Source organism: Lithobates pipiens, unplaced genomic scaffold (genome assembly GCF_037356315.1).
Source record: "Lithobates pipiens isolate NorthernLeopardFrog02 unplaced genomic scaffold, aLitPip1_a1.2 Scaffold_16, whole genome shotgun sequence".
In the NCBI taxonomy this organism is placed as follows: domain Eukaryota; kingdom Metazoa; phylum Chordata; class Amphibia; order Anura; family Ranidae; genus Lithobates; species Lithobates pipiens.
The window spans coordinates 455,548,493-455,574,989 of record NW_027507748.1 but is presented as its reverse complement, the minus strand read 5'-3'; the positions used below and the strand labels follow the sequence as shown (position 1 = coordinate 455,574,989).

General features: G+C 44.9%; 1 protein-coding gene across 2 annotated transcripts in view; it reads left to right on the top strand.

Annotated features, from left to right (window-relative positions):
• Positions 1-26,497, top strand: part of TFDP1 (transcription factor Dp-1) — a 171,848-nt gene that overhangs the window by 36,266 nt on the left and 109,085 nt on the right. For both annotated transcript variants that reach the window (XM_077482832.1, XM_077482833.1), the window contains exon 3: positions 23,231-23,297. In XM_077482832.1, coding sequence (XP_077338958.1) covers positions 23,231-23,297 — 67 coding nt within the window. The remainder of the gene's footprint in view (positions 1-23,230; positions 23,298-26,497) is intronic.

Here is a 26,497-nt window from a genome sequence, read left to right as displayed (position 1 = left end):
GACATGGTACAGGAGGTGGTCAGAGACTGGCGACATGGTACAGGAGGTGGTCAGAGACTGGCGACATGGTACAGGAGGTGGTCAGAGACTGGCGACATGGTACAGGAGGTGGTCAGAGACTGGCGACATGGTACAGGAGGTGGTCAGAGACTGGCGACATGGTACAGGAGGTGGTCAGAGACTGGCGACATGGTACAGGAGGTGGTCAGAGACTGGCGACATGGTACAGGAGGTGGTCAGAGACTGGCGACATGGTACAGGAGGTGGTCAGAGACTGGCGACATGGTACAGGAGGTGGTCAGAGACTGGCGACATGGTACAGGAGGTGGTCAGAGACTGGCGACATGGTACAGGAGGTGGTCAGAGACTGGCGACATGGTACAGGAGGTGGTCAGAGACTGGCGACATGGTACAGGAGGTGGTCAGAGACTGGCGACATGGTACAGGAGGTGGTCAGAGACTGGCGACATGGTACAGGAGGTGGTCAGAGACTGGCGACATGGTACAGGAGGTGGTCAGAGACTGGCGACATGGTACAGGAGGTGGTCAGAGACTGGCGACATGGTACAGGAGGTGGTCAGAGACTGGCGACATGGTACAGGAGGTGGTCAGAGACTGGCGACATGGTACAGGAGGTGGTCAGAGACTGGCGACATGGTACAGGAGGTGGTCAGAGACTGGCGACATGGTACAGGAGGTGGTCAGAGACTGGCGACATGGTACAGGAGGTGGTCAGAGACTGGCGACATGGTACAGGAGGTGGTCAGAGACTGGCGACATGATAAAAGAGATAAGTGCAGCCAGTGTTGCCCCCAGCGATGCCCCCCGCAGTGTTGCCCCCAGCGATGCCCCCCGCAGTGTTGCCCCCAGCGATGCCCCCCGCAGTGTTGCCCCCAGCGATGCCCCCCGCAGTGTTGCCCCCAGCGATGCCCCCCGCAGTGTTGCCCCCAGCGATGCCCCCCGCAGTGTTGCCCCCAGCGATGCCCCCCGCAGTGTTGAGAGTCGTCTGGTTGAATAGAGCGCCGGGAACGTCACAGCTTTAATTTCAATAGCTGTGTGTTCCCCGTCGCGCGCCGTCACACACAGCCCCTCCCCCTTGTCCAGGCACTTTGATAGACAGATCACCCGTCCAATCTGGACAGGTGATCGGTCTATCAAAGTTCCCCGGACAAGGGGGAGGGGCTGTGTGTGACGGCGTGCGACGGGGAACACACAGCTATTGAAATTAAAGCTGTGATGTTCCCGGCGCTCTATTCAACCAGACGACTCTCTTCACTGCAGAGGGGCATCGCTGGCTGAATCAGTCCTGCGCTATTCACCCCCATCATGGGCGGGGCGGGGGCGGAGTTCCGCCCCAGGCCCCGCCCCATTTTCAGCTCAATTATCGGCCGTTTTTTTTCCTTTCGGCAAATTGCCGAAAAGGGCATTTTCGGCCGATATGTTTCGGCGGCCGAAATTTCGGTGCATCCCTATCAATTTGTAATAGGGCGGGCGGCAAATGGTTAATCATGGTTACAAACACTTTAACCACTTGAGATCCGCGCTATAGTCAATTGACGGCTACAGCGCGGATCTCCTTTTCCGGGGCTACGTCTATTGACGTCGTCCCGTGTACGAGCGGCCTGCGCGCGCCCTGAGGGGCGCGCGCGGCGCGCTCTGTGATCGGCGAGTCCATGAGACTCGCCTGATCACCGATCCGTGCAAGGTGTCGATCCCGACCCCTTATCACGTGATCAGCTGTCAGCCAATGACAGCTGATCAGGTGACATAACGGAGCCGGTAATCGGCTAGTATTCCTCATCGCGCTGAGAGCGCGAGGAGAAAAAAAAAAGCTGATCACCGGCGACCGTGATCGGGACATCAGTCCTGATCACGGCCAGCAATGCAAGCGCCCACCTGCCCCCTGCCAGTGCCCACCTGCCCCCTGCAGTGCCACCCTAATAAAAAGTTAGTGCCCCCCGTCAGTGCCACCCAGCAGTGCCCACAATATGCCTCAAAGGTGCTGCACCCCAGTGCCGCCCATCAGTGCCCAGCAGTGCCACCTATCAGTGCCCATCTATCAGTGGTACCTATCAGTGCCCATCCGTGCCACCCATCCGTGCCATCTTATCTGTGCCCATCTTTGCCCATCAGTGCCGCCTTATCTGTGCCTATTAGTGCCGCCTTGACTATGCCTATCAGTGCCCACCAATGCAGCCCATCAGTGCCCACCAATGCAGCCTATCAGTGCCGCCTAATCAGCGCACTTCAATGAAGGAGAAAAATGACCCGTTTGCAAAATTTTATAACAAACTATTAAAACATGATTTTATTTTTTTTTGCATCTTTTTTTGTTTGTTTAGCAAAAAATAAAACTCCCAGCTGTAACTAAATACCACCAAAAGAAAGCTCTATTTGTGAGAAAAAAATGATAAAAATTTCATTTGGGTACAGTGTTGTATGCCCGCGCAATTGTCATTCAAAGTGCATCAGCGCTGAAAGCTGAAAATTGGTCTGGGACTGAGGGGGGTTTAAGTGCCCAGTAAGCAAGTGGTTAAGCTTGGTTGGAGCCTGTACTTCCACTTCAGTACCGGAAGATTTGCTGCTCAATGACCAGGCCATTTTTTGCGATGCTGCACTGCGTAGCTTTAACTGACAATTGCGCGGTCATGCAACGATCTACCCAAACAACAAAATTGAGGTCCCCCCCCCCCGTAAATAGACCTTTTTTGTGGTATTTGATCACTCGCCTGTGTTTTGTTTATAGCACAAAAAAAACAACAATTTTGAAAACACTATTACTTTTTGCTATAATAAATATCCTACATTTTCTTTTGAAAAAACTATTTTTTTTCTACAATTTAGGCCGATAGGTATCCTACGTATTTTTGGTTAAAATCACAATAAGCGTATATTGATTGGTTTGCGGAAAAAGCTGATGTTTTCTAAGTGGGAGCACCCAGATAAACAGTGTGTGTATATGTATGTATGTATATGTGTGTATATATATATATATATATATATATATATATATATATATATATATATGTGTGTGTGTATATATATATATATATATATATATATATATATATATATATATATATATATATATATATATATATATATATATATATATATATATTTTTTTTTTCCTCCAAAAGTTTTCAACACTTTTTCCTATGGAGGAAGAGTTTAATAAGAAATGGGGGATTCCAGCAATTGATGCTCCTATATCCTCTGTGAACAAGAGATTGACATGTCCTGTAGACAATGCTCAAATGCTGAAGGATCCAATAGATAAGTTGTAATACCTAGGTTGGATACTCAACCTAGAAAAATATTCCTTAAAATCAAGGAGATTGCAGTACTTGGGCCTGATCATACATACAGCTCAGAATTGGGTCTTCTTACCCCAGGCAAAGATCAGTTCCATAAGGGAACTGATTCAGATGGTCAAAGCAAAGAAGAATCCTTCTATTTGACTTTCCATGAGATTGTTGGGAAAGATGATGGCTTCATTCAAGGCTGTTCCTTATGTCAGGGCTTGACAAATTTGCTTGGAATCTAGGAGCCAGCTAAAAAAGTTAGGAGCCAGGTTTTTTTTTTTTAACGGACAACAGCTTTATTTTCAATATAAAAATTAACCAATCTTTAATTTAACATAGAAAGACAACTAGAACCAAACATATATAGGCATTTAACTTGTGTAGGTAATGAATAAATTCTGATGTGGCACCAAGTGTTTAATGCAATGTTATTTTTTTTCACTTGGCTTTTTGTGGCCATGAATATGCCTTGTACTTTTGCAATTAAAGTACCAATGGTCAACAGCCTTTGCAGGATCAAAATCCTTCACTGATGGTCCTCCATTCATGTTGGTCATCAACAAATCACCTAAACTTTCTTGCTGCATTACAGATCTGAACTTATTTTTTACAAAGTTCATCAAGCTGAATCCTCTCTCACAACATGCGGTTGAGACAGGCAAAACACACACTATAGACAACAAGTTTCCCAAAACTGGAAACCTGTCTGTGTTGGAGAGTGCCAAATCCAGAAGTTCACACAGTTTCTTTCCTTTTCCAAGAACTTTAAATTCATACCACTCATTGTGGATTGCATGCATGCATTTATCATGCATTTCAGGCATTGAAAGTTGTTTCTGGAAATGCTGAGCCAATATTGTGATGTCATCAACACCATAGTCCTGTAGTGATTTTCCCGATGGCCAGGCAAAGGTATCAAACACTGCAGTGGAGCGTTCAATATTCCTTTGAATCAGAAATCGCTCTTCTAGGTATTTTGCACCATACTGAATCAATTTGTCCTTTTCATTTTGGATCAAAGAAGTTACAGTATTGCTGAGTCCGTGCAACTGTACATCTTGATACTGTCCTTTGAGTGATGTTCCAGTTAAAAATCTCTCCTCATATTTTTTTGGCACATCTTTGAGTGCTTTTAAAGAAGAAATTGTGTTTTTCACATGCAACTCAATTGTGCTTAAGAAAAGCTCTTCCCTTTGAAATAAAAGGGAGAGGTTCTTAATAATTTCTAGATAGTCAAGCAGAAAATGGAGCATGTGAACAAATTTAAAATCAGTTAGTTTTTTTAACAAACCATGTGCAACTGCAGAAGCACTGTCTTTTTCTGCAGCAACACCTTCAAGGTGGACCGTCACACATTTCCAATCTTTGACAAGTGCAGAGAGAGCACTGACTTTGCTTGGCACCCATCTTACATTATGCAAGTATTGAAATTTCTGGATTTTTTTCATGAAAACTTTCAGCTACCTGCTTTAGCTGTCGCATTCTCTTGGGTGAATGCTGGTAAAATTGGTACAGCTTCTTTAAAACCGAGTCAAGGTCATCAATACATTTTCCATCTTTTACAGAGCTTAATACACTTAAATTTAATCGGTGTGCAACACAGTGAATGCCAATTACATGGCTAAGATTTTGACGTACTTTTTGTACCAGTCCATTTTCAGCTCCAATCATGCTTGCAGCACCATCTGTACCAATTCCAATTAGCTGGTTTGAAAAAAGCCAATCTGAAAGACCATGTGTCTTCAGCTCTTTAGTGATGGTTTCTAAGTACCCATCTGCAGTTGCCATTTCAAGAGGTAAGACTGATAGAAATACTTCTTTGATCCTATTGTTCTTGATGTATCTGACATACAATATTAATTCTTCCACTCCTCCTTTGTCAGTTGATCCATCTAGCATCAAACTAACATATTTGGCCTCCTTTAGCTCGCAGATGAGTTCTTTCCGGATTACAGTTGCAATATGTGAAATGAATTCCTTGCATCTCTTGTCATTTGCATACTCCTCTCTCACAGCAACCCCTAGTTTCCCTGTCAGCTCTAACAAACCTTTAAAGTCTGTATATGGCTTGTTGTTTTTTGCAATATAATAGGCCACATTAAATAGAACTTTCATGTGGTTGAACATCCCTTGGTCCATTTTCTTAACGCATGCAGCCAATGGCGTAGCTTCTGGAGCCAACAGGGCGTGTTTGGCTTTTATGCATTTGTCATGCTGGAGTGACTTTCCATTTTTTTTGAAGGTCTCCAGTTTAAATGGTCCTGAAAACCCTTTCACAATCTTGGATGTGTGGTCAGCAATGCCAGGGAAGGAGGCACAAATCTCACATATGGCTATGCCTGTATTATGGTCAAATTTAAGCCATGTGAGTTCCTTGCACCAATCTTGTTTAAACTTCCTTCTTCCTTCATTTTGAGGGTGACTTGTTGAAGGGGACTTCTCTGCTGGTTGTTCTTCTCTTGTGCCACTTGATTCTGCAGTAACATGTTGCACTTCACTTTCTGAACAAGAAGTCTTTGCAAAGAAATTTGTCATCCGCAGTTGCTTGGCATCTTCTGGTGTCACAGCTTTTGCGGCACGTTTCATTTTTTCTGAATTCCCAAACAAAGATGGTTTTGTTGAATTCCCAAACAAAAAAGATTTAGTACACGTTATTACTTAAAGTGCAGGGCCACCCTGAAAAAAAAAAAATACATAAAAAATGAGAAAAAAAAATACATAAAAAAAAATGAAAAAAATATATTTTTTTTAACTTACCAGAAATGCCTGTTGCTAGGCACATTGTCCTAATCTGCCTCTTCCTTCTCCGTGGAGATCTTCTATCTTCTCTCCTCCGTGCGGTGTCTTCTTCTGGGTAATGGGTTGCGCTGTGTTCTGGGAACTGTGTCCCAGAACACAGAGCGACCCATTCACAAAGCGCTGCGCAGTAGGAAATGGGCAGTGAAGCCGCAAGGCTCCACAGCCTGTTTCCCTTAGCCAAAACGGCGGCGCCGAGGGACGGGTCAGCCTCGAGTGGCCGACATTTTTTTTTTTTAAAACCGGCCCTCCTCTTTAATGGCATAGTCTCCAACATTTTAAATCTTAATATATTTTTATTCTTTAAAAGCAAAGCACTCCTTCTCTTATGTAGCCCTGATCTGTATCTTTACAGATGCTATTGACATCTCAAGTGACACTAATACAGTGATCAGTGATAATATACACTGTCACTAATAATGACACTGGGTAGGAAGGGGTTAACACCAAGGGCAATCAAAGGGTTAACTATATTCTTAGTAGCGTGTGTTTACTATGTGGTGCTTTTAACCACTTGCCTACTGGGCACTTAAACCCCCCTCCTGCCCAGACCAATATTCAGCTTTCGGTGCTCTCTTTGAATCTCATGAATTTTACATGGTAATACATGGCACTGATGACACGTGACACTAATGACAGATGGCACTGATACATGGCACTGATGACACGTGACACTAATGACAGATGGCACTAATGACAGATGGCACTGATGACACGTGACACTAATGACAGATGGCACTGATGACACGTGACACTAATGACAGATGGCACTGATGACACGTGACACTAATGACAGATGGCACTGATGACACGTGACACTAATGACAGATGGCACTGATGACAGGTGACACTAATGACAGATGGCACTGATGACACGTGACACTAATGACAGATGGCACTGATGACACGTGACACTAATGACAGATGGCACTGATGACACGTGACACTAATGACAGATGGCACTGATGACACGTGACACTGATGACACGCGGCACTGATGACACGCGGCACTGATGACACGCGGCACTGATGACACGCGGCACTGATGACACGCGGCACTGATGACACGCGGCACTGATGACACGCGGCAGGTGGCACTGGGGACAGGTGGGCATGTGTGTTAGTGTTCACTCATGTTTCACTGACGCTGCAGCATGGAAGCTCTCACTCCTCACAAGCTGTCTCTGTGTGAGGAGGGAAAGACGGCGATGAGAGATGATCTCATACGTTTACATATGAGATCACCTCTTGTTGGACACACTGTTCGAGTGCTAAATGGCTGCTGTGATTGGCCATTTAGCATGATCTGTGATTGGCTGTATCCAAGGGACACGGCCAACACAGAACTTCCCCGATGCGTACCCATGTCGGCGTGCAGAGGGGAAGTAAACAGGAGGATGTCCAGGGACGCCTTCCCGGCAATTGTGTCCGCGCTGTAGACATCTTTCTTCTATAGCGCAGGCACGAAGTGGTTAACAAAAGAATGTGACTTTTATTTCCGCCATGTTCCCGCTTATTAACGTCATATCCCCGCTAAGGGTTAGATCAGGTCCGCCTGAAAAACTGACAGGTGAACCTGATCAGACAGCCCTTGTGAAAGGGGTCAAGCAGGGAGGATTACAAATATATTTTTTTTCCTTAATTAAAATAATTTTTTTTTTTTTACTTTTTACAAAAAAAAAAAAAATTAATATATAAATATATATATATATATATATATATATATATATATATATATATATAATTAATAAATAAATTAAATTAATAAATTAATAATATAATAAGAAGCCATTTACCAGCCACCACACTCACCGTTGGGCAAAAGGCGCCAGATGACGCCCGCAATCACTTCCTTCTCTTCACTTCCAAGGAAATGGGCGGGCAGTGAAAAACAGGCAGGGAGCTTCACTCCATTAGGAATTAGCATTATTGGAATAGGGTGTAATTTCTACATCCACCACAAGATGGCGCCAGACTACCGAACGATTTTAGTAGGCCGCAAAGCCGCGGCCTCAATTACTGGCCGGCGCGGCCCGATGGAATTGCGCGGCGGAGTTCGAAGACAGGATACCCCAGCAGCGTTGCCCCAGTCGCCAGGACACGAAATCTAGGCGCAAATGCGACCTGGCGACCGGGGTTTGTCGAGCCCTGCCTTATGTGCAGTTTCATTCGAGACTGCTGCAAAACAGTATCCTGTCAACTTGGAACAAAAAGATCCAAGTTCTAGTCTTCCCGAAGCGTTTATCTCTCAAAGTGCGTCAAAGCCTCAGTAAGTTGATATCCAAGAATCTTCAGAAAGGAAAGTCCTTCCAGTTACTTGGAAGGTGGTGACAACAGATGCCACCCTTCTGGGCTGGGGAGCAGTCCTGGAAGAAGCATCTGTCCAAGGAAAATGGTCCAAAACAGAAATGATCTTGCCCATCAATATTCTATAGATTCGGGCTCGATGCTCAGATTACGGAATTGTCTGGTCAGGATCCAATCTGACAACTCCAACAGTGGCCTATGTCAATCGCCAAGGGGGGCACAAGGAGTTGTGCTGCTCAGAGAGGTTAATCATATCCTATCCTGGGCAGTCTTCATTCCGGGAATAGAGAATTGGCAGGAGGACTACTTGAGTCACCATCAGTTGTTCCTGGGAGAATGGTCTCTTCACCCCAACATCTTTTTGTCGATATGTCAAAAATGGGGTATTCCGCATGTGGATCTGTTTGCATCCTCTTAACAGAAAGATCGACAACTTTGTGTCAAGGACATAGGATCCGCTGGCATGCGGAACAGTTGCCTTTGTTTTTCTGTGGGATCAGTTTTCACTGTTCCCTCCTGTTCTGCTGCTTCCATACCTTCTTTGCAGGATCAAGCAGGAAGGGAAGAAGGTGATTCTTTGGCCCAGAAAATCTTGGTATGCAGAGATCGTAAAGATGGTGGTAGAGGACCCATGGGCCCTGTCACCACGGCCAGACCTTCTCTCGCAAGCTCCAGTATTCCATCCTACCTTACAAATGCTAAATTAAACAGTTTGGCTATTGAGACCCACATTCTGAAAGACCATGGGCTGTCAGGTTCAGTAGTTTCTACTTTGATGCTGGGAAGCTGGGCTCCAGAGTCATATTATAGAGTCTGGAAGGCATATGTCTCCTGGTGTGAATCCAGGAATTGGCACCCCAAGAAATGTCATGGGTAGGATCCTTTAATTTCTACAGATGGGATTAGAAATGAAGCTTGCCTTAAGTACTATCAAAGGCCAGGTGTCAGTCTTATCTGTGTTTTTTCAACGACCACTTGCTTCACACACTCTGGTTTGTAGCTCTATTCTGGATATAACACAGGTTAGGTCTCCCCTGAACCCTTGGGACTTGAATTTAGTCCTGTCGACATTACAAAACAGCCTTGAGCCGATACGAGATGTTCCCGTGGTCCTTTTGACAAGGAAATTTGTTTTTCCGGTTGCCATTTCTTCTGCAAGAAGAGTATCAGAGTTGCTGGCTTTTGAGCCATATTTGATTATTCATAAGAATAGGGTTTTATTGCGTCCTCATCCTAATTTCCTACCGAGGGTAGCGTCGGGTCTTTATTTTTTCAAGAACCTCGTTCTGCGGAAGAAAGGTCGCCATTTTCTCTTGATGCGGTGAAAGCAGTCAAGGTCCATCTGAAGGTGACCGCTCAGATTCGTACAACAGATGTTTTGTTTGTGTTAGAAGGTCCTAAGAGGACAGGCAGCATTAAAGTGTACTACTACTACTACTACTACTACTACTACTACTAAATGGATTCGTAAAGTGATTGTTCAAGCTCATGGTTTAAAGCGGAAAATTCCACCTTTCATATTAAAGCGCACTCCACCAGGGCTGTTAGTGCTTCCTGGACAGTGTATCACCAGGCCTCCATGGCTCAGATCTGCAAGGCCGCAACTTGGGCTTCAATCCATACATCTGATAGAACAGCCTGATTTCTGTCAGATGTAAAAGGTCATGAGGATATCACCTTTGGGCACAGTGTAGCAGGCTGCAGTATAAGTCCTCTAGTTGGTATTGCTATGGGACATCCCACATAGTAGCTACTATGGCTCTGTGTCCTGTGATGTATGGTAAGAAAATAGGATTTTTAAAACGACTTGCCTGTAAAATCCTTTTCTATTAAGTATATCACGGGACACAGAGGTATACTTTCTAGTATACACATGTATTGCTTTGCTACAAAACTGAGGTACTCCCACTAGTGGGAGGGGTTATATAGGGAGTGAACTTTTTGTCTTAGGGTATGTCAGTGTCCATCACCTGAAGGTGGCCTATAACCCACATAGTAACTACTATGGCTCTGTGTCTCCTGATGTACTTAAAGAAAGATTTTAGAGGTAGCCATTCTAAAAATCTTATTTTTGACCACTGCATGCATGGTTCAATAAGTGTCTTATATGAATAAGCCCTCAAGATCTGCACTTTGTCAAACAATTAAAGGCAGTGGAAGTCAATTATTCAACAGATAATTACATGATTTTTTTTTTTTTTTTTTTTTTGCGTTTAAAATATCCTAGATAGTTACCACAGGGGTTGACAAATTTGCTTGGAATCTAGGAGCCAGCTAAAAAAGTTAGGAGCCGGGTCGGTGACGGCGATCTGGACCTGTCCCTGGCCTGACATGGAGACGAGTGAGGGGAAGATAGCCCCCAGCCCCCCACCTGTCTCCAAGTCATTGCCCATAGCTCTTAGAGGGACATTTTGTTTTATTTTATTATTTATCTATTATTATTAACGACAAATTTTTTTTAAATTGCATTTTAGTGTAAATATGAGATGTGAGGTCTCTCTGACCCCAGATCTCATATATAAGAGGACCTGTCATGCTTTTTTCTATTACAAGGGATTTTTACATTCCTTGTAATAGGAATAAAAGTGACACACATTTTTTTTTTTTTTAAAAGAACAGTGAAAAAAATAAAAGTTAAAATAAGAAAAAAAAATGTTATGCGCCCTGTCTCGCCAAGCTTGCGTGCAGAAGCGAACGCATATATGAAAGCTGTGTTCAAACCACACATGTGAGGTATCGCTGCGATCGGTAGAGTAAGAGCAATAATTCTAGCCCCAGACCTCCTCTGTAACTCAAAACGTGCAACCTGTAGAATTTTTTAAACGTTGCCTATGGAGATTTTAAAGGGTAAAAGTTTGTCGCCATTCCATGAGCGGGCGCAATTTTGAAGCGTGACATGTTGGGTATCGAATTACTCGGCGTAATATTATCTTTCACAATATAAAAAAAAAAAAATTGGGCTAACTTTACTGTTGTCTTTTTTTTTTTTATTAAATAAAAAAATTTTCCCCAAAAAAAGTGCGCTTGTAAGTCCGCTGTGCAAATACGGTGTGACAGACAGTATTGCAACAACCACCATTTTTCTCTCTAGGGTGTTAGAATAAATAATAATAAAAAAAAAAAAATATATATATATATATAATATATCTTTTATTTTTTTTTTTGTTTTGTTTAGGGGTTCTAAGTAAAGGGATGGAGAAAGATTGTCAGGCAATCCCATTAGCATTGTTGGTTGTAATTCCAACGGCCACCACAAGAGGGCGCCAGATTCCAGAAGGAACCATAGAATCACAGAAGGCCTCAAAGCCGGGGGCTCAATTACCGGCCGCCTGCGGCGCGGCCCGACGCGATCGCGACGGGGGGGGGGGTCCACGGAGACGGGATACCCCCAGCTATGCTGCCCCAGGCGCAAGGTCGCTGATTCTAGTCGCCAATGCGACCTGGCGACCGGGTTTTGTCGAGCACTGAGTTATCAGATTATCTCAGAAGCAGGCAATTCATGAACAAACATGCATTACTTTATGCAATCTTCTTCTTTTGTTTTTTTTCTTTAAAAAAAACACTTTATCGCAGACTGGACTTTCGGGTGGAGTGGGAAGTAAAACTTTTAGCAGATACCACTGCTAAATGTTTTAACATCTGCTCAGGAATACTGGTTGCCAGGACGCCGGCAGCCTCCCACATCCTAACAGTGCTTTTTGCAAGTGTCATCCCCTTCCAAGTAGTAACTTAACTGCTGCTAAATGTTTCAAGTCTTATACATTAGTTGAATAGCGAGTTGCTAGATTACAAGATAGTTTAACAAATGCCTTTTTCTTTTCTTTCTTGTCTTTATCACAGGCATTTGCTGTGTTTTACCTGTAATTGGCACATTGCATACAATATATATTGACTAAAACGCAAGTGTCAAGTACATTATTTTTGTGTCTTAAGCTTTCACAATCTTCCTTCCTCCTCTTTTGTATCTGTAAGTTCAAGCCTTCCTGGTTGACTGGAACCTACGAATACACAAACATGCACTCTTCTCTTTATTTATTTTAATTTTTTTCTATATTTTGTATATATTATTCTAATGTATTGTAAGTAAGTTATGCTCTGTTTTACATTGATTTGGTTTGATATGTTTGAGCTTTTCTGTCTCACAGTAACTGTTTTTTTGTGCTATAGTTGGTTGTGTTGCCCCAATGAAAAACAAGTCTGTAAATCCCCAATTTTAACCCTTTCCGTCCCGTACTATAGCAGAATGATGGCTACAGCGGGGGTCTGTCTTTGCTGGGAGGGCATCTATTGAAGACCTTCCATGAGTACACTCTCCGATCGCGGAGTCCGATCAGCCGATCACAGTGGCCCTTAACCACGTGATCAGCTGTGTTGAATGACAGCAGATCACAGATGTAAACGCAAGCTGGTTATCAGCTTTTCTTTCTCTTTCATTCATTGATGCACACAGCACCTTAATCTTGACCTTTGGGTTATATCGCCACCTTTAGGTGAGGACTTGGTAGAACACAACAAAAAACAAGTACAGTACCACCCAGGGGCTGGTCCTACTGGCAATAACCCATCACTCTACTCCCAGCAGCTCAGTTTTTTCCTGCCTAGTCTAGAAGGACCTGGCTCCCTGCGGGCACCAGTGGTCTTTAAAATTTTATTTTTTGCTTCCTGTGATCTACAATCAACACCCGGCCTGGGTGGCAGGCTGGATAATATAGATCTTGGTAGTCTCCCCAGCCTGGGCATCGAGCATGTGCAGACCTTAGTGCCGTGCTGAGTTGGCTGGGACAGACCCCAGTCTGGTCCAGGGGCAGCCGGTGAGCTATATGCTCCCAGCCACACATGACCGGGCTACTGCTGTCTGTGTCAGTGTGCCGGGGCCAACAGCCACTGCACACTGATTTGACTCAAGTGTTAGATGCCTGGTCTGCAGACCAAGAAAGCGCTGGCAGATTTGCCCTTCCAAGGTGAGAGGCTGTTTGGCACCTCTTTGGGTGACATTAAGAATGTTACTGGGGGGAAAGAGTACTTTGCTCCCACAGTCCAGAAAGGGTAAGGAGTCAGTGTAGGCAGGGGCCCTCCTTTTTCGTCCGCCCGGGTTGACAGGTAATTGTTCCCAGTCCGACAAGGGGCCCGCTGAGGGACAAAATTGTCCCTAGTATTGCAAGCCGAACAAACTTGTGAACAAAAAAGCTGCTGCATGAAGGTTCGCCTCCGCCCGCCTCTCAGGTGGGGGGGGGGGGGGGGGTCATCTTTGGGAGTTTGCTGGTTTTGTCAGGCTACAAGATAGTTAGTTAGTTTCTTGTCCGCCAGACAGACGTTTTCCTTCCAACCTGCATCTCCTTCCGGCTCGTCGGGAGGCCCTGTTTGGGGCAGTACAGAACTTACTACTGTGTGGGGTGGTAGTACCTGTACTAATGTCGCAAAGGTTTCAGGGATTCTACTCCTATCTGTTTGTAATCCCAAATAAGGAAAGGGTCTGTCTGGTCCTGGATCTCAAGGCCCTCAATTGTTTTGTCAAGGTTCGGAGGTTCAGGATGGAATTGGTTCGTTCCATGGTCGCTGCACTTCATCAGGGGGGATTTCCTGGCGTCTTTGGATATCAAGGACGCTTACTTGCATGTCTCCATATGCATCAGACACCAGAGGTTCCTGTGATTTGCGGTCGGGGACGAGCACTAACAATTTGTAGTTGTTTCCTTTGGTTTTGTGACAGCACCAAGGTGCTGGCCCCAATTTTGGCGTTGCTGAGATGAGGGATCGCGATTGTGGGTTACCTGGACGACCTCCTGAGAGCAGCTTCAGCCTCAGAACTAAGGAAGGATGTGGCGATCACCATACAGACTCTTCAGGAGTTTGGCTGGTTGTTGAATCTCCAGAAGTCGGTGTTTCTGCCAACCCAGCACTTGGGGTTGATTCTGGACTCCTCAGAGGCGAGAGTCTTTCTCCCTTCAAACAAGCTGCAGAGTCTTCAATCCATGATGCAGTTACTGATGTCCTGCAGGTGGTAGTTGCTGCGTTTTTTTTTTTGTTTTTTTTTTGTTTTTTTGTTTTTTTTTTTTTTGTTTTTTTTTGTTTTTTTTTGTATGCAAGCTCTGTGCCTCATGGTAGCCACTTTCGAGGAGGTACTATATGCTCAAATCCACACTGGAGTCTTGCAGAAAGATCCTGTCCAAATGGGACAAATCTCCGACATCCCTGTATTGTCAAATCCAGGTGCGCCAGCTAACCAGGGCTTTGCTTCTCTGGTGGCTGAGGTTCCCGGCTCTTCAGTCCGGAAAATCGTTCCTTCCTCTTCATTGAACTGGGATCACGACGGCCGCCGGCCTGACCGGCTGGGGGGTGATTTGGGCATCCAGTTGGCCCAGGGTCGCTGGACACGGGAGGAATCCCACCAGCCGATCAATGTGCTGGAGCTTCGAGCGATCAGGCAGTGCCTCTCCACATGGTTGCAGATGCTGCAGGGCTGTCCGGTCAGGATCCAGTCTGACAATGCCATGGCAGTGGCAGGGACAAGGAGCTCTGCGGCAGCGCTGAAGGTCTCTCATATCCTAGAGTGGGCAGAGCGGCATGTGCCGGCTCTGTCAACCATATACATTCCAGGTGTAGAAAATTGGCAGGCAGACTACCTCAGTAGTCAGTTGCTGGACCAGGGGGAATGGTCACTGCATCCAGAAGTGCTTTGGCTCATTTTGCCTAAGGTGGGGCATGCCGGATGTGGATTTCCTTGCCTCTCTGTTTAATCAGAAGGTGCAGAGGTTTGTGGCCAGGTCAAAGGATCCCTGGGCGGACGCGTCAGATGCGTTGGTGGCCCCATGTGGGCATTATTGGCTGATTTATGCCTTTCCCCCCTCTCAGGCTCCTTCCTCATCTGCTACGCAGAATGGAGGCCAAGGTGATTCTGATTTCCCCAGACTGGCCTTGTCGTCCTTGGTACGAATGGTGGCGACTGCTGATGCAGGAGAACCTTCTGTCGTAAGGTCCGATACTCCACCCTGCTTTACTGTCACTGGTTTTAACGGCATGGCTGTTGAAAGCCAAGTGCTGAGGGACCGAGGGCTGTCGGCTTCGATAATTTCACTATGCTGAGGGAGCGTAAGTCTTCTTCCCGGAAGATTTATCATCGCACAAGGAAGGCCTACATCTCTCTGTGTAAGGAGATGGGGTGACCTCCGCGTACATATTCAGTTTCCAGGATCCTGCCGTTTTTGCAGCGAGCAGTGGTTCAGAAGCTTGCATTAAGGGGCAGATAGCAGCTCTGGCTGTCCTTTTTTTATTTTTATTTTTTTTCCAGTGACCCTTACTCATTGGTGCATGTGTTTGTTTAGGGGGTTCGGCATTTGACTCCTCCAGTACACCCGCCTGCCCCTGTGGGATCTGAATCCTAGTCCCCTCGGTGCTTCAGAAACCGGTGCTAGAAGAGATATTACAGAGATCCCCTTTATTGATTCTCAGAAAGTAGTCTTTCTAGTGGCTATTACATCTACAAGGCGAGTTTCTGAGTTGGCGGTCTTGTCATGCAAGTCTCCCTACTTGGTCCTCCCCAAGGATAAGGTGGTGCAGCATCTGCAGCCTTTTCTTCTGAAGGTGTTTAAATCCTTTCATCCAAATTAGGACATTGTACTTCCGTCCATATGTCCTCGGCCGTCGCATCCCAAGGAGGTCGCTTTACTTTCTTAGGATGTGGTCCGGGCTCTGCTGGTGTATCTGTCTGCTACAGCTCCTTTCCAGAGGTCGGACTGTTTGGGTGGCTGGTCTGAAGAAGGGCATGGCGGTCTCATCGGCCACCATTTCTCAGATCGGACAGATTGTGGTTCAGGCTTATGCCATAATGGGGCGGTCGCCTCCCTTTCCCGTCACGGCGCATTCTACCAGGGCGATTGGTGCTTCCTGGGCTTTCCGGCATCAAGCGTCCATTTCACAGGTGTGTTTCAAAGGTGGCTACCTGGTCGTCAGTACACACTTTCACCAAATTTTACAAAGTCAATGTGGGCGCATCTTCGGATGCATCCTCCGACTGCATTGCAGGTGGCCGTCTGAGGTTGCGACGACTCTGGTGAGTTTTTTGTTGTGGGTGGAGTTTTTCTTTGTTCCCACCCCTCATTTTTGGCACTGCATGGTGACGTCCCTAAGGTCAAGATTAAGGTGCTGTGTCCATCAATGAACGAAAGAAAATTGGATTCTTGTACTCACTGTAAAATACTTTTCTCTGAGGTTCATTGATGGACACAGCACCCACCCCTCCTATTTATGTTTATACTGCTTTTTGACAAACTGAGGTGCTGGGAGCAGAGTGAGGGGTTATAGCCAGTAGGACCACCCCCTGGGCGGTACTGTGCTTGGGTTTTTTTTTTGTTTTGTTTTTTTGTGACCTGCTTAGTCCTCTCCTAAAGGTGGAGATATAACCCTAAGGTCAAAAGGGAAAATTTTACGGTGAGTACAAAAATCCTATTTTCCTCACGCTGAAAGTGTAAGAGCCAATAACCGGCTTGTGTTAAAGGGACATTGGCATGGATTATTAGTGTCTTTATCAGTGCAATCCTATCAGTGCCTGCCAATGCCGCCTCATCAGTAAAGGAGAAAAATGACCCGTTTGCTAAATTTAATAACTCTAAACTCCTCCCCCCCCCCTTGTTTAACCACTTCAGCCCCGGACCATTTCTCTGGCCAAAGACCAGATCACTTTTTGCGATTCGGCCCTGCGACGCTTTAACTGACAATTGCGCAGTCATGCGTCGTGGCTCCCAAACAAAATTGACGTCCTTTTTTCCCACAAATAGAGCTTTCTTTTGGTGGTATTTGATCACCCCTGCGTTTTTAATTTTTTGCGCTATAAACAAAAATAGTGTCATTTTTGAAAACGCATTTTTTTACTTTTTGTTATATCCCCCAAAAATATATAAAACATTTTTTTCCCCCCAGTTTAGGCCAATACGTATTCTACATATTTTTGGTATAAAAAAATTGCAATAAGCGATTGGTTTGCGCAAAAGTTATAGCGTTTACAAAATAGGGGATAGTTTTATGGCATTTGTATTAATAATTTTTTTTTTTACTAGTAATGGTGGCGATCAGTGTGTGTTTTTTATTTATTTTTATTTTTTTTTTAATTAATTTGTGACTGCGACATTATGGCGGACACATCGGACATTTTTGACACATTTTTGGGACCATTGTCATTTATACAGCAATCACTGCTATACAAATGCAGTGATTCCTGTGTAAATTACACTGGCAGTGAGAGGTTAACCAGTGGGTGGCAGTGTAGGGGTTAAGTGTTCCTAGGGGCGTGTTACTAACTGTGGGGGGCTGGGCTTTCATTTAGTGAACACTGATCTGTTCCAATCACATGGAGCAGAGATCAGCGTCACTTGTTGCTAGGCAGAACGGGAGATGCTGTCTACAACGCTATCTCTCCGTTCCGCCGCCATGTGAGACGATCGTGGGTATGCCCGCGGCGATTGAGTCCATGGGACCCGTGACCGGACTCACGGGAGTCCCGACCAGCACGCGAGCGTGCGATGGCAGGGTGGCATTAAAATTGGACGTACCTGTACGCCAGTATGCCTGCCCGTGCCATTCTGCCGTCGGCGTGCGCTGGTCGGGAACTGGTTAACCACTTCAGCCCCGGAAGGTTTTACCCTCTTCCTGATGGGCCCTTTTTTGCGGTATGGTACTGCGTCGCTTTAACTTACAATTGCACGGTCATGCAACATTGTACCTAAATAAAATTGTTGCCCTTTTTTCCCACAAATAGAGCTTTCTTTTGGTGGCATTTGATCATCTCTGCGTGTGTTTTTTTTTTTTTTTTTGCGCTGTAAACAGCGACAATTTTGAGAAAAAAAACAATTTTACTTCTTACTATAAAATGAGAAAAAAAATTTTGCCAAAAAAAAATAAATCCTTCCTCATTTTAGGTCAATATGTATTCTTCTACATATTTTTGGTAGAAAAAATATCGCAATAAGACACCTTTTACACTGGGGCGCTTTGCAGGAGCTAAAAATAGCACCTGCAAAGCACCCTAAAAGAGCCGCTCCGGTGTCTTCAATGTGAAAGCACGAGGGCTTTAACACTGGAGCAGTGCGCTGGCAAAATGCAAAAAAAAGTCCTGCTAGCAGAATCTTTGGAGCGGTGGGTATATGCCGCTCCTCCTATTTTGGGACCATTGCCATTTATACAGCAATCAGTGCTATAAAAATGCACTGATTACTGTGTAAATGTCACTGGCATGGAAGAGGTTAAACACTATGGGGCAATCAAGGGGTTAAGTGTGTTCCCTCAGTGTGTTCCCTCAGTGTGTTCCCTCAGTGTGTTCCCTCAGTGTGTTCCCTCAGTGTGTTCCCTCAGTGTGTTCCCTCAGTGTGTTCCCTCAGTGTGTTCCCTCAGTGTGTTCCCTCAGTGTGTTCCCTCAGTGTGTTCCCTCAGTGTGTTCCCTCAGTGTGTTCCCTCAGTGTGTTCCCTCAGTGTGTTCCCTAACTGTAGGGGTGATGGGCTCACTAGAACATGAGATCACTGCTCCCGATGACATGGAGCAGTGGATCTGTCATATTGCTAGGCAGAACAGGGAAATGGCTTGTTTACATAGGCATCTCCCCGTTCTGCCTCTCCATGTCACAATCACGGGCTACCGACAGACAACTAGTCTGCAGGCATGCTCGCGCACCTGCTGGGCACTGATGTCGGAGTGACGTATGGGTACGTAATTTTGCACACCTGTGCCATTTTGTTGACTTATATCAGTGGTTACCAAAAATGAAAAACCGAGCAGTGATTAAATACCACAGACAGAGAGCGCTCTGTGAAATAAAATGATTTCATTTGGGTACAGTGTTGCCTGACCGCACATTTGGGCAGGAAGAGGGTGTAAGTGCCCAGTAGGCAAATGGTTAAACTTGATATATACGGAAACTCTGCCATGTATAAATTAATGCTTGTCCCCCCCCCCGTCCTATGACTGGTCATATTTGATTATACCCAGACTCTACAGATAGCGCTTGCTATGGCGAGGTAGAAGAATGTTTCTAAAGAGAAGTTGGGTTTTTTGATCAGTATTTTCAACATTGAGCTGAAATCTGCAAAATGAACATGGCCAGGCCTATTACACCAAGGCATGAAAGTGAACTGTGCACCAACAGCTATTGTTACATTGTATAAGCTGTTTTCCCTCCCAAAGTGTGTATATGTGATATATATATATATATATATATATATATATATATATATATATATATATATATATATATATATATATATATTCTCTACATGACACTGTCAGGCTGGTGCCCTGACTTTTCTGAAGTTGAGTTAACGATGCATGAGTCTTGCTCCAGAAAAGCTTCCCCCAGAGTGGTTTGGTGCTTACATAAAGCTTTCTTTCCTAGATCCTGGGGGTTGAACAGAGCAGCATGGCATCAGGAATGAGTGTGTGCTCGTTAAGAGTGGGGAGGTAGGTAACCCTTACTTTTTTGGCTGGAGACCATCACAGGGTCAGATTCAGCACCCTCACCGCCCAGCTTTTCCAGACTTCCCCCAATCGGTTCAGGCAGCGGGACACACGTTCTCTTTAATCATTTGAAAAATGCTACCATTTTGTACTAAAACTGCCAGCACGAGTGCAGGAGAATCCCTTTTCTGTCTACACCTTTACTTTTTCCCTTGCTTAAAGAGGAACTGCAGTCTGCTCACATAATTTGTAATAAAAACATTGCCAATCTGAGCGTCCCTCCAACCACTTTGCAAATTGTATATACTGTGATTCTCTGCTTGCCATGCTATGCTGCAGAATACTCCATCCACCAAGTCCACCTGGACTCCTGGCTGAGCAGTGAAAGGGGCAGCATTGGCTTCTCCTGAATTAGGATGAAGCCACAAGGGATTCTGAAGGGTATGGGTCCTAACCATTTGGGGCTGAGGTGACACCCCACTGGTACTTGGCCTTTCTTGCCGAGGCACTGCAGTGCTGGTGGATGGCACTGCCTCCTCACTAGAAAGCTTTGTTTGGTGGACCGGATATCTTCCTCCTGAGTCACTTAGTGTTCACTACTGAGGACTGGCTCTTAATTTATGTCAGATTCAGAATCCGAATTTGAAAGGGAATATGAAAAAGAGCCCCCCGTTGCTCTCGTCGGCCGTGGAAAGAATTTGGTATGTCTCCTCAGCAGAAAGCATCTTTTAGACATGGTTGGTTGCTGGTCGTTATGAGACTGCACAGGTGTGTGCTAAGCCGGCACTGATCAGGTGGGCACTGAGGTGGCACAGGTGGGCACTGATTGTACAGATGGGTGCTGTTGAGGTGGCACGGGTGGGCGCTGTTTGGTATGGTGGGGCACAGATGGCACTAGATGTATACTAATGGGTTACTGCGGGCACTGTTTGGGTACACTTGTGGGTTTTTTTTGTTTTGTTTTTTTTCCAGCAGATTTAACTCAGATTCTCACACGCTGTGTGTGAGGAGAGAGAGCCGGCAATGAGATATGATCTCGTGTTTACATTTTGAGATCTCATTGTAGGCGGCGATCGCGCTGTAAACTGCCGCTGTGATTGGTCATTTACAGCGATCCGTGGCTGTGTCCAGGAGACAAGGCTAACACAGATGCGCGAGGAGCCAGGAAAGTGGACGACGTCAATAGAAGTTGTCCCGGCAATGTAGATCCGCGCTGTAGACGTCATTCAGCTATAGCGCTGATCTGAGGAGGTTAACCTTATTACTGCAGAGGAACCCTAAAGAAAACTCTTGGAACCCCCACTATAAAAATTATTTCTAACGCTTTCTGTATTCTGTCAATGTCTGTAAACTATTAATGTAAGAATAAAGAAAAGAACATAATATGGAATACCTTCAGTCATTGGCACTCACGGCAAATCATTTTTAAAACCTAAAATGCCCTAAATTTAAAATACAGTTCACTTAAAGCGGAGGTCCACCCTAAAGTGGACCTTCTGCTCATTGGAACCCTCCCCCCCTCCGGCGCCACAATTGGCACCTTTCAGGGGGGAGGGGGTGCAGGTACCTGTACAGTACAGGTATCTGCACCCACTTCCGGCGTAGATTCTGCAGAAGGTACGCCCCTTTCCGAAGGTCCCCCGCTGCCTGCTGGGAAACACAGATCCCAGAGACAGTGGGGACCATCCTTATTGAGCAGCGCGACTCGCGTATGCGCAGTAGGGAACCGGGAAATGAAGCCGCAAGGCTCCACTTCCTGATTCCCATACCCAAGATGGCGGTGGCAGCACCCGAGAGACGATCGAGAGATCGGCTTCGGGTGCCGACATCGCGGGCGCGCTGAGCGGGTAAGTGTCACTATTTTAAAAGTCAGAAGCTGCAGTATTTGTAGCTGCTGGCTTTTTAAAAAAAAAAAAAAGACGGACTACCGGCGGACTACCGCTTTAAAATCACAAAATAGTGTAATATGCTTAGCTCAGTGTCTTGGGGCTCATGTACACTGCTGCTAGTAAACTGATAAGGGCCAGTTCCAGACGCAGTTCCGTTTGCTTTTTTTCTGCACTAAAAATGCATGCACAGTGATTTCCATGTATTCCAATGGCTCTAGTTCACACCATGCAGTCAGTTTCTCGTGCAGAAACTGACTGGAACTGGTTGTGTTGCTGCAAAAAAAATGGAACTGAATGGGAACTGCATCTGGCGTGAACTAGCCCTTTGGAGCAGTTGGGCGTTTTTTTCAGCTGCTCCTGAACTCTCCTCTGTTATCTTATTGTACACAGGGTCGTTTCTAGGCAGTTGAGTTTAGAAGCATTTTGCGGAAAGCAAAAAAATGCATTCAGGACGGATGTTCAGAGGCATTTGAGACACCAAACACCTGTAACATTTTTGATTATTTTCAATGTAAACGCTTCTAAACAAACGTGGGAAGTAAACGTTGCACAACAGACGTTTTTAAATGTCGGCTATCTGTCAAGTTAAATAATGTAGGCTTTGAAACGTCCCGTGTACCTGAAGCCTTAGCATATATGTGATTAAAGGGATTGTAAACCCTTGTGTTTTTTCACCTTAATGCAGCCTATGCATTAAGGTGAAATAACACCTGGCAGTCACCAGCCCCCCGTTATACTCTTACCTGAGCCCCTTCATCTCTTTGGGGATGTGCTGTTCCTCTCTACAGGGTCCCGCCTTTTTATTGGATAGATTGATGGCTGCCATTGGCTCCCCTTGCTGTCAATCAAATCAATGGTGCGGGGCTGAGCCCCGGCATTTGTGTCCGTGGATGCAAATGCTGGACTCTGGACCATGCCCGCAAGGTAACCCCTAGGGATAACTCTCCTAGGGGGCTATCTCATGTGGGGGAGGAGCCATGGAGGACCCCAGAAGAGGATGTTCAGGACCACTCTGTGCAAAACGAGCTGCACAGTAGAGGCAAGTATGACATGTTTGTTTAAAAAAAACACACAAAAAAAAGATCCTTTACAATCGCTTTAAGCAAGTTATTAGAAATTAACCACTGAGGGGCACTGTTCCTCCATCAGACTTTAACCTTGTTCATAGTTAATGTGTTTAAATATAATTGTTGAGGAAGCTGACTTTTGTGCAGCATTGAGGTTAAGTTTATAAAAAAAATTTTTTTTATTCATTCTGCTAAATACTACAAATGTGAATGGTTTCTGGCGAAAAAGTAAAGTCACACACGATGTGTTAGATTGTTTTGGATTGTAGATATTTCACTTGCCTTTGTTTCTCTAACTCGCATGCGACTGCAGAAGACACGGTTTCATTGTGCAGCAGCTTGTCTTTGTTGTTCTGCTTTTGTTTAGTTATGCATAGACGTTTGGTTTGTCATTTTGTATCTTTTTTTTTATTTTTTTTTGTCCAGGCTGGTTTAATTGAAGCAAACGGAGAGCTCAAAGTATTTGTTGATCAGAATCTCAGCCCGGCAAAAGGTAAATGACAATTTTAGTGGATTTCTTGCTGTAAGCTTTACCTGTACAACCAGTTTGTTCTTCTGTGACCTGAAAAGTATTAACACGCCGACCTTCCTCAGCGAAAATGGTAAACCTGATGAGCAATATGGATAATAAAATGTTTTATTTTACTGGGACCGATAGGTTACACAAAGGGAGCTGTTTATGTGCAAATATAATGTGCAGAGATTTCCATTCAACTGGCAAAATTTTATGTTTGAGCTTAAAGTGGACCTTCAGTCTTTATTTTTTTTTTATGTTCTATCTATTAAATATTAGTCTCTTGTTTTAGCTGTGGATAGTAAAACATATTTTTTCTGATAGTAAATACCTTATACAGCCCACTTCCTCTTTCTTGCCTGATAAAAAGCCTAAGCTTATGACCTCATTAACAGCGCTCTCTCTTGAGTTTGCCAGGAAGGGGGAGTGGCTGAGTCATAAGAAGGCCAATGAGAGCTGGAGGTGTACATCTGTGTCTCTGTGTAAATCCAGGAAGTTAATCTAACATGTGCAACACAGATATACCGCTCTGAACAATGAAGCTGGTCAATGAGGTGATTAGTGGCACACCCAATCCAGGTGCTTTGGCTGAGGATGTACTTCCTGCATCCAAAACAAAATCACTGGTTTAAAAGCATAAAGCCGTAAGTTCTGGAAATTAAGACCCCTTTCACACTGGGGCGTTTTCGGGTGTTTTTCAGCTTTAGCGTTAAAGCGCCTGTGAAGCGCTTGAAAGAAGCCTCATCTGCAATCCCATTGTGAAAGCCCAAGTGCTTTAAGAGGCCTTTCACAATGTCAGCGCCCGAAAAACGCTCATAAAGTGCTGCTTAAACTAGCAGCGCTTTAACAGCATTTTTCGAGCGCAATTGGGGTCCTTTTAACCCCTGCTAGTGGCCAAATAAAGGGTTAAACGCGCCCACAAAACGCTGCTACCAAAAGCGATTTGCGGGCGCTTCCCATTGATTTCAATGGGAAGTGGCGCTTTAGGAGCAGTGTATTCACCGCTTCAAAAGCGCTGCAAAGAATCTGCTTGCAGGACTTTTTTTGACGCCCTGCCAGTGCAGCGCCTCGGTGAAAGCACTCACTTGCTCATTCACTTTTTCACACATTCAGCACTCATTCACTTTTTTTACATGGCCGTATTGAATAAAAGATTCGGAACTTAATTTCCGGCTCTTTTAAGCTTTTACACTTGAAATCCAGGAAGCATCTTCAGCTGCCCAGTTAAAATGATTGAACACCGACCCAGTGGCGGAAGATTTCTGCAGCGTATTTGGCAAGTACAGAGCCACAGTATATATAAAATATGCCCGTGGGGGAGCACAGTAGGGTGATCGGTTGTGCTGTGTGTCACTCTGACACACTGCAAATTGGATCTATGTACAGAGCCTCTGACAGAGGCTCTTTACCACATAATCAGCTGTGTCCAGTCACTGCTGATCACGGTGTAAACAGGAAAAGCCGTGTTTTGGCTTTTGCTCTATCATTTCTGACAGACGTGGCTAGAGGAGAGCCCATCCAGGACCACCATGCTTCATTGTGCTGTACTAAGCCTCTGCATAGAGAAGAGTTGTGGCAGAGAACCATTAGGTCCACCCACCACAGGCTACCTGCACAAAGACCAATCATCTAGCATAAGGAGAGAGGGCAGCAGAGAGATTGGTCTGTGTTACAGGAAGCTCCTGCACAAAGGCAAAGTATTACATTGGATTACTGCACAGATCTGGAAGAAATGCACACCAACATTCAATAAGTGTTTAGACAATTGCTTTTCTTGAAGTTCAACTTTGAAGCGAGGGGAAAGATTGTATGGTCTCTTCTAGCATAAATATGTGCTAGCAGTTTTTTTTTTTCTTTAACTTTGCTGGTTTTGCTTCACTTTAAGCAAAATCACTTTATGTCAAATTACTGAATGTACAATGAAAATATTTTGCAAAGAAAGGCTTGAATGTGGAAATTGGTGTTCACCTAAAGTGTCCATGTCACGCAGGCAGTGATGTGGACACCCAAGGAAGGACCCAAAGTAGTAAATAAGACTTGGGGCTGAAATGTTACATAACTGCTGCTTAAGGTGAGTAAAAAGAGGCTTATAGAAGCCTCCCCCCCCCCCCCCCCCAACTCAACGAACCCTTCTTGTGAAACTATGCCTCACAATCCTGCAGTTTCCTTAGGCTAGTTCAAGTGAAAGCTGCATAGTAATTAGATCAGAAATGGACACAAGCAAGGCTCATTTGCACTCCCACATTTATGATACAGCAGACAAATGTGAGTCATGGATTGGATGACACACAACAAGAAATTGCCATACTCTTTAGCAGATGGGGACAGGCTAGGTGAACTAATACATGGACATAATCACCTGTGACACTAAACTGCAGGCGCAAGCTGTTGCGCAGCTATCACAACTGACACAGGTATCATAACTACGCTTTAATGCAAAAATTTGTCACATGGGGGGGGGGGGGGGGGTAGAGAGAGAGAAACAGCCCTTCGTTTACCACCACTTCAAATCCATGAAATTACGTGTTCCAGATTAGGGGCCAATGTTTAGAACCACTGCAGGTAATATGGAGGGGGGTTATCGGTCTCATTTAAAGTGTTTTTAAAGGTAAAAATAAAGAAACCTTTCACTGTCTCTTTTTAATATGTGTTCTCATTTCTGTATTGTATATCTGGTTGCCAATCTCCTAATTTATCTGGTTAATCCTGCCTGCGGCACTCCTCCTATAAGTAAACTGACCACAGTAGCATGGCAGCCGATCCATGTTACCAGGCTTGGTTTACATCATCCGCTAAAGATGCAAGCAGGCTGTGCAAGAGCACAGCCTGCCTGTATCTTCCGTAGTTGCTAAGCCGCTCTTTCCCTGCTCTCAGATGAGGAGAGGAGGAAGTGGTGTGTTGCCAGGTCTCGTTTTTGTTCCTTTGCCATGGATACGCAGAAGCTTGATGGTTGTCACTTCCAGTACTGACGTAACTGCCCTTATGGACACGCTCATAGCAGGTTCATGCATAGCTGTGGGACAGAGTGATCACTTAATCTATATAAGTAGTTTAGTTTAAATAATAAAAAAAAGCTGGTCTGGTCTAGCATAATCTTTTTTTTTTTTTTTTTTTTTTTTTTTTACCACTTGCCTACCAGGCTAATTTCTCTCCTACATGTAAAAATCTTTTTTTTTTTT